Source organism: Cydia strobilella, chromosome 2 (genome assembly GCF_947568885.1).
Source record: "Cydia strobilella chromosome 2, ilCydStro3.1, whole genome shotgun sequence".
Lineage (NCBI taxonomy): Eukaryota > Metazoa > Arthropoda > Insecta > Lepidoptera > Tortricidae > Cydia > Cydia strobilella.
In genome coordinates, this window is record NC_086042.1 from 29,730,594 (window position 1) to 29,739,592 (window position 8,999).

General features: G+C 38.5%; 1 protein-coding gene across 1 annotated transcript; it reads right to left on the reverse strand.

Annotated features, from left to right (window-relative positions):
* Positions 1-470: 470 nt before the first annotated feature.
* Positions 471-8,664, reverse strand: LOC134754876 (juvenile hormone epoxide hydrolase-like). Its single transcript, XM_063691337.1, has 8 exons — positions 8,625-8,664; positions 5,514-5,696; positions 4,855-5,082; positions 3,915-4,079; positions 3,283-3,429; positions 2,667-2,868; positions 1,308-1,539; positions 471-720 (listed from the first exon to the last, which is right to left on the reverse strand). The coding sequence occupies exons 2-8, from the start codon at positions 5,694-5,696 to the stop codon at positions 492-494; spliced, it is 1,386 nt and encodes a 461-aa protein (XP_063547407.1). The 5' UTR covers positions 8,625-8,664; the 3' UTR covers positions 471-491.
* Between the last annotated feature and the right edge of the window lie 335 nt (positions 8,665-8,999).

Sequence of the window (8,999 nt, forward strand, 5' to 3'; positions counted from 1 at the left end):
AAGAGCGCTTCTCTCGGAAGCTTTGGGCCTTTGGACCTACGTGGAAATCGTCCTACGGCCTCCGCATTTAGGCGCTTGTACTAACGTTTTGGCTTTGAGACGCGCAGACGACGATTTTTGTTTAATTTTTAAAGGGCTGTATATTTGGAACCATGGCAGATAGGTACTCTAAACTTTCAGAAAATACGTGTTATTATTATTGTTATTTTTGGTAATAATTATCATAAAAAAATGTATTTAAAAATATGGGTCTCCATTCTCCATACAAGGAGTTACTCATTAGGGTCGGTAATAATGGCCGCCATCTTGAATATCTCACATCCGGTCAAGATTTCGATCGAGTAACCGGCAGCGGAGCGGAGTCAAATTAGGTTAAAAAACCCGGTTGCCAAAAAGTAGAAATCGCCAGAAATCGATTTTTTTCAAAAATATGACCAGATTCATTATATTTAGTGAAAAAAACATACGAATACAAAAGTATAAAACTTTATTTACAACTCAGTCTTCAACTTGCTCCTGTCCAATTTCCTAAAGGCACTGATCGCCTTCAATACATCTGCGGCCAGAGTTTCCGGCATCTCGAAAGCGATGAAATGTCCGCCGTCGTTGAGAACCGTCACACCGATGGTGTTGGGGAACTTCTCCTTTAGGATGGAAGGTGGTTGGTACCGGAGTTCGTGTCTGGCTTGGAGGATCCACGTGGGCACGAATGTCGGGATTCTAGAAAGAATGTGGGTTGTAAGAAATCGGTATAGTGACAAGTGTTTTAGGATTGTAGAACAGATGAGTATAAGAAGCTGTAAAACTGTAGGTAATGGTGTATTTGATTGTCCTCCTTACAGTTGTTGTTGTTTGAGCATTGATTATAACAATATTGATGATGATTTTAGCGATGTTAAGCTTCTGGTTTAATTAACAATGAATTCACGATGGCTACGATAAAGATCCGATGATTTAAGGATTTTAAATCTTAACTAGGAAACCTGAAAATCAGCCCAAGTGGAGTGCACTCAAATATAACACACTAATATTAGATTTAGAGGTTGATCAGAGTAATGTGTCAAAGACGAATTATCATGTCACAATCTATCAAAGAACTACATACTTGTACTTATGTAGTGTCCATCCGATCTCATTCACCATACTCTCAGCATACAGCCTCACTGATGTAGTGATGGAGTTCGTGTACACCATCAGGCCCCTATTTCATCACGGTGACATGTGCGACAACGCCGTCAGTACGAGACTTAAAGCTGGGGTTGGTTGGCGGAGGCTGAAGACAACACTGTCAGGAAATTGATACATACTTGTCAAGGGTCTGTCTCATTTTGTTCCCATTGCTCTCAGCATACAGCCTCATAGACGTAGTAATGGAGTTTGTAGACCAGTACACCATCAGGTTGTCAATAAGCCGGTCTCGGGTGAAGCGCTCCTCGAGACCGCCGTCGGCGCGAGATTTCCAGTTGGGGTTGGTCCAGGTGGAGAATTTCTCGAGCATGTAGGCCATGAGGCCGGAGGGGGAGTCGGAAAGGGCTACACCTGCAAGCAAATTTTTTTTATGTGCTTAATATCCATTTTTGGGCGCATCGATGCTTGTGGAAAACCCCTAATTAAGGAAGACTCACGTTAGAACGGTCCGGATCCCAGTCGAGGCGTTCGACACTTCTGTTTCAATAGACAGCCTTCTGAGCCTTTGTGGTCACATAATGCTTTGATGCTTTCTATAGAAAATGAAATCTCGCATGAATAGGCTCGGACACGGACCGTTCTAGTGTGAGTCATCCTTTAATCTTATTGTACACAAATTCCTAGGATTCCTAGGATTAAGACACGGATTTCTAGGAGGTCACTTTCGAGTTAGGTCACATTCTGAGGACTTCACTTTGTGGTCGCATTCGAGTTTGTCACTTTCTGAGGTGGGCACATTCTGAGTAAGTACGTCACTTTCGGAGAACCCCACATTCTGAGGACGTCACTTTCTGAGTTCGTCACTTTCTGAGGATGTCACTAGTTTAGCATAGTAAGATTTAAGCTTATACCTGTACAAACAAATGGTCGGCCCTAATGTCGCGCTGCAATACTGCTGGTGCAGTCTGGATCCGAACGGTACCTTAAGACAGTTTCCCGTTATCGTACAATATATAGATTCGTATTTCCCTTCAATGGTCACTGAAAAAAAACCAGCCTGTATTTCATACATAAAAGCGGCCGTATGCAGTACAGCTAATATGATTGCTGGTATCCATTGTTTGTGGAGATATATATACGCTTAAATCTTACTATGCTCTAAAAAGTTGCGTCCTCAGAAATTGACAAACTCAGTAAGTGACATCCTCAGAATGTGGCGTACTCAGAATGTGAAGATCTCAGAAAGTGACAAACTCAAAATGTGACGTATTCAGAAAGTGACCTAACTCGAAAGTGACCTCCTAAGAATGTGACATACTCCACCTAAATCAAACTAAGTATCATTTGATGCTCATTAAATGTGTAGTTTAGAGTAAAACCCTCAGTCTTTATTCATTAACTAGGAATAAATTGGAATTTTAATATTTATTCAGGATAAAATAATTGTCTATTACCTTCGAGTCAATCGATGACTGTGGGGGTAAATTAAATTTAGTTAGCTTTAAAATTTAGTAATTTTATGCCCGTTATATACTAACCGACAGTATCCGGTTTAGTGGACTGAATATGCATGTATCCTGACTCCTCAATTAAAAACGAGAAAGTCTTCCCGAGCGGATACAAACGTTCGGCCAGGTGAGGTTCCACCACCAGGGAGGGGAAGACGGAGCACAGGAGCATCTGCACGATGGCGTAAGGGGATTGTATTATGGCGTAGTTCGTATGCCAGCCAAGCACCTCCTGCCAAAGTAAAGAGTTTTGTATTAAGTCTGGTCAATGTTAACAAGCAAGGGCTGTTGGAAACCGGCAGTCTACTAGCCTGAATGCTTGAAGTTATAGAGACGCCGCCCAGGAGGACCCTGTTAATAACCTGTACATATAATTTTGAAGAATGTCATACCCACAATCCCTCTTGAAAGAGTTCAGCAGAGTTCATTCCACAGTGAAATATGTTTCTGAATTCCAGCAGAGAGACAATTCTAAAGCGGCTGCTCTTGGTTTGATTTATGTATCCCGAGATTTTTCATAGAAAATGAGTGAAGATTTGAAAGCTTTGACATAGATACTGGTAGAAGAATTCTATCGGTAGAACATTTAAATTCACGACACAGACAATTGGCAACAAAAGAAGCATCAAGATCATTGATAACTTACATCAGGGAACAATGTAACCATACTGGTGCCGATCAAGCTGCCCCAGTCTCCTCCCTGGGCGTAGAACTTCTTGAAGCCGAGCCGGTGCATCAGGTTCCTGAACACCACTGACACTTCAGTGGCCGAAAGTCCTGGACGGACTGCACACTGATGATAATAACAACATCAATAACATACCCTACATATCTGGACACCGCGGCTTTAGGGAGGGAATACTATTCGCTTAGCACCTTTGCATACAATAAACTTCAATGCAGGGAGGGTCACTTATCTCTACAGCTAACTGTACACCCTAAGTTCTCTGCACTAACTATATGTGGGCATCGACCACTACAAAGGTAGGAAGTTATCGATCCTTACAGTGCATATCCCACTGGAAAGCATTTTAAGCCACATATTATATTACTTACATTCAAGCGAAAATACCTGGTGGTCTATAGCCATACACAATTAAAAGAGGATCTAAGATTTCAAAGAAATATGAGGATTTGAAGAGGTTGAGGTGAAAGGTGTTTTATGTACTATAAAGTAATTTATAATAGGGCTATAAATTTTTTAAATACAATTTTCTACATGAAGAAACAGAGCGTACAATGTCAACCTGAGATAAAGGCTTAAAACTCCACACTTACACTAGAGAACCCGTAACCTGGCAGACTGGGCACGATAGCCTCGATGGCGAAGTCTCGGTCCTTGCTGACGGCCGTCAGGAGAGGCAGTGCCTCGTAGAACTCCCTCACTGACCCTGGCCAGCCGTGCATAAACAGGACCGGGATGACTTCTACTCCTGCTGGGACCTGTTATAAACAAAATAGTAGATTTAAAGCAGCAGGTAAAAAGACAATCGTTAAGGTCAAGGTTAACTTTAAGACTGATGAGGCCTGAGTACAAAAAACTGATATGAGCTTGAAATTATTAGGAAATGCTATTTTAATTTCAATTTAATTTTGTTCAGAGACCGAGATCATTATTGTTAGTGCCAATATGGTTAGTATACTAGACTATAAAACGAATGTCAGTGATCTTAATAATAATTAAGAATAAATAAATTAAATAATTGAAACGAAGTGAAATTAAATCAAACAAATTAATTGTAATTAAACCCAAATTCAATAAAATAAATATTAATGCAAATAAAATTAATTTAACAATAAAAATGTCTAAATAGGTGTTAATTAATAAAGATGTCAAATTTGATCAAATGTCCCTTCATACAATTTCCTCTATTTCATACTTCTCCTCACAAGTTTTCAGGTGTCATTGCGGTTTAGGTGTAAGTATACTACAACAGCGGGTGAGATATATACACAGTCTACACGTTCAGATATCATATACACATATCATATAGATATCAGGACAAATACATAAAGAACATCATAAAACAGAAAGTTGAAGCACAGAGGACGGGAAGCTAAGAAGAGCATATATGAATCAAGAAAAGGAATCTGTAAACGGGTTGTCCTGTCCTGATGAATTGTCAAGGAAAAGACAAAGGACAGAAAACATTTTTGCACATGATATATAAGAACCCAGCTCTTATGTATATGACGTAAAAATATTGTAACTGGTTACCTCAGGCTTAATCCTGATGAAATGTATATCCAGCCCCTGGATATTGGTCTTGTAGTGAGGGAACTTGTTGAAGAACTTTTCCCTCTCCTGGAAGTTGTACTTTTCTGCCCAGTATGAGACCCAGCTGTCCAGCTGCTTGCTGTTGAAGCCGTATTCGAAGCCGATGTTCTCCAGCGGAGGCGTCCACTTGCGATGGTTCTTGAGGCGCTCTTTCAGATCTTTGATCATCTGAAAATATTTTAAGTATAATATGTACATCGTATGAGCCGGAAGACTCCACAGCGACGTGTTGAGCACAGCGCTCAACACGCCTTATCAATATTTTCCCTGTTCCTTCTTCCTGCAATACTTGACTAGATCATCGACCCATATTGTGGAGGTCGTCTCTTGCTGCGGCCTCGCGGCCTCAGGTCCACGGTCGCCGGTCGCTCAAAAACCTTTCTACCTACGTAAGAATTGGCTTTACGATCGATATGCTTTGCCCACTGCCACTTCTTTAGCCATTCTCATCTATGTCAACCATTTTGGTTCTCTTCCGAATCTTCATATTACTAATTCGATTTGGTAGAGCTCGCTTTATGGTTATTATCAAAACCAAATGGTCTGAAACCTATTTAAACTACAATTAAGTTTCCTTTACCAGAAGCTTATAGTCTTACCGATTCAGTAAACGTGACCTTGAACGGCCTGATACTCGTGTCCTGCTTGCCCTTCAGCTCGTTTGGTCCCCACCAAGTGTTTAGGTCTATCTCAGGAACGGGTGGAGGTTTCTTCAGGAACATGTAGTAGATGCCCACCGCCGCTAGGGCGTATAAGGGAACTAGGAAGAGAACGCGAGCCATCTGAACGAAAAAATTATGTTGAGTTTTTGGTTTAGTTGTAACAAGATTTTTATATTGGGACTTTCTTACAAAAAAAAAAGAAATAGAGAAAAAGATGCCTGGTGCTATCGATGAATTAGAATCTGACCACGATTTGATAATAATTTCAGTGCGCGCTTTGCAATAAATTATTTTGGGTGAATCAAAGATAGATATAACTCCGTAATAGATGGATACAGTCTAAGGAAAAAACGTACCTCGAAAATCACGAAAATTTGATTCTCGATCAGAGGGCGCCACTAGTTTTGGCCTACACTCGTATAGAGGGCGTTGACGGTTTCGTTTGTTATTTATAATTTTAAACGCATATCAGTGAAATAACATGGGTCAAAAAAAGTCATTTATCCATATATAAATACATTTTATCGTATTTTTATAAATATTTATTTTTAGTTTTAAAGTGTGTCGACAGATGGCAGTGAATTTACTGGGGTTACAAAATTTACTATGACAGTACCGCTCTAGTATAAGTTACTCTATAGGTGAATTTAAAATCTAGATCAGATTGTAAAAAATCTACCGCTAGTGATCATTTAAATTCTCCTAGTGTGTATTTAGTGCATAACTAAATATCTAACAAGATTATACGAATGTTAATTAAGCTTATTGTTTCTTAATTTTCCTTTTGCGATCTTCTTACTATTAATATGTGAGTGATATAGCAAATTGCTGGTAAGGTGATAACTTTGAACCTAGTGATAAGTTTGTTGTAAAGTGTGCAGCACAATCTAGTTATCCTTATCATCAAAAATGGATTCTATTTATACTGAAAAAACATACAGTCGAATTGATAACCTTCTCCTATCGATTAAAATAATATCTATTTGTTTTACAAGGGGGCAAAGTTATTGTTTAACCGCTCGTGCTTATATTGATACCAGAGCAAGCGAAATATTCCTATTTTTTTTTTTTTTTTTCCTAAAATTTTTCACCACACCAACAAAATGAAGATACGTATAATGTAAAATTTCAAACCAAATCAAAGCAAAGGGATTCAAAATTAATATCTGGGGGCACGGTAGTGCCCTTGCCAAGACGAGCAAAGCGAATTGCAAGGGCACTACCTACCTTTTCTCGAAGCGCTTCGTTGTTTTTTTGAACCCTCATAACTTGGGTTTGGATTACACCACATAAACAAAATTCTCGGGGTAAGATACCAATAGTGGACTTATTAAGCATATTTTTTTTTAATAGGATAGCTCTTATACTTTAGATTTTATTCATATCTAAAAAACCCCGATTTCGTCACTTACTCACTCACTCACTCATCAAAACCTTTAGGGTAATTCCTGAAGTCCTAGAAAGCTGAAATTTGGTATGTAAGGTAGTCTTAGTACACAAACAATAAAAAAATTCAAAAAATTGAAATTTGTGTGGCAAATCAATAACCGCTGTACCGATTTAGTTAAAATTATAGATAGTAGTAAAGTAGATACTAGATAGTTTTGTATTATAGGGAAATTGGGGAATGATATAAAATAGTTTTCAACCCCAAAATCACCCTGTAAGGGTGAAAAGGGGGTGAAAAGGGGCGTAATCAGTAAAAAGCAGATTGTATAAAAAATGCCCCCAGATACGAAATTCCAGGATTTTTACTAGTAAATTATCCCCAACCCTTTAAATTAGGGGATGGAAGATTGTCATAAGCAACTTACAAAAAGAAGTGAAATTCCACCAAAAACATTTCATGTAAAATGTTGCCAAGACGAAAACATAAGGCTCGCACTGTCAAAAAGTTAGATCTTATGTAGAGCCAAGAGCTTCTAACTCTACAGGCCCTAACTTCACAAACTCTTCACCTTTTAGCCTTTTCATTCAAAAGGGTAAAAAGGATCTTAATATTAGGAGGGAGGTCTTGCTCTAAATATTATGTATACAGGGTGGGCACAGGGATTCCGACACACTTTAACCATGAATTCTAGTGCCTATTTGGATAAAAAAAAAGTAATATAACAATGCCATAGAAAGCCTAATTTACGAGATATTCAATTATTTAAGTAATTTCGAAGTTAAAAAAACTCAAGGCTAACACGCCCTTATGTGACGTAATCATACATACCAAGACACAAACAATCACACATGCAAAGCAGAAGTGTTAAAAATAGTAAACTTACCTGTCACCTGCTATAAACTAGACTATAAAGTGTCATATTGGTGTCGCATGTTGTCTTTTTCACTCTTTCAAACTAAAGATACGTTCACAAGTTAGTACTATCGTTAATTGATTTATTTTGTTCCAGAAATTAAGTAAATTAATTAGGCAATTTTGGACCCATGTTGATATATCATTTTTCTTTCGTAACACTGCCAGGAATCCACGGTTAAAGTCTGTCGGAATCCCTGTGCCCACCCTGTATAGGTATATACGGTTGTGATAAACTGATGATAACGTTTAGTTTAAAAATGGCACAGTTGAAGCAATCTAGTAAGAGCAAATTACTGCTTTAGGTACAGCCAAATAATTTAATTTCCGACCCATTTCGGACCTAACAATAGGTTTTATTATAATTATAAGAAAAATAATTAATGCAAAAAAGTAAAACTAAATTACAACAAATACAATATTACCCCCCACTCTGATTATCCCCCGGACCAAATGTGCCAAAAATACTGGCGGCATTATCATCGGACCTTTGTCACAGTGACAATCAATATGAAAGTCGCTAGAGACCTCATACTATTGTCACTGTGACAAAGTACACCTTATCAATAAACATAAACAGCTCTGAGTTCTTCGATTTAATTTAAATTCTACGAGTAAACGCAATTTTATCCTAAACATTATGTTTTGAAAATTGTGTGTATATCTTTTGCCATAATGCCATTCAGGGGCTATAGTCCGATGTATACATTCAAAGCATTCAGACAGATAATAACATAATTTATTACCTTGTAACAGACGCGCGCGCACCTCAAACGATGGACAAGAACTGACCATATCATTTGCCTGCTTCCGAGTCACTTAAAAAATCTTATCTTACATATATATTACCAAAGATAGATATCTTCTTCTTTGTCCTCGCCTTATCCCGTTACGCGGGGTCGGCTTTCCTAATCTTGAGGCGCCACTTTGTTCGCTGATATGCGTCGTCACTGGACAGGCCCAACTCCTTCACCAAAGATAGATATAACTCCGTAAATATTACTTTGAAATTGGATCTTAGCTGCCACGTTATAACGGCTAAGTATATCTAAAACGCTACGTAAAATTGGATGCAACTTCCCTCCAGGGCTCATAATTTTTTCCACATTGTATAGTCCATT

What these genes read in the sequence shown, in the direction of transcription:
- LOC134754876 (XM_063691337.1), bottom strand. Translation starts at nt 5,696, where the DNA reads ATGGCTCGCGTTCTCTTCCTAGTTCCCTTATACGCCCTAGCGGCGGTG. An exon ending in CACTAAACCGGATACTGTCG is followed by an intron (nt 1,540 to 2,666) that starts GTTAGTATATAA and finishes ATTTGCTTGCAG; the next exon opens with GTGTAGCCCTTTCCGACTCC. An exon ending in ATGAGACAGACCCTTGACAA is followed by an intron (nt 721 to 1,307) that starts GTATGTATCAAT and finishes CATTCTTTCTAG; the next exon opens with AATCCCGACATTCGTGCCCA.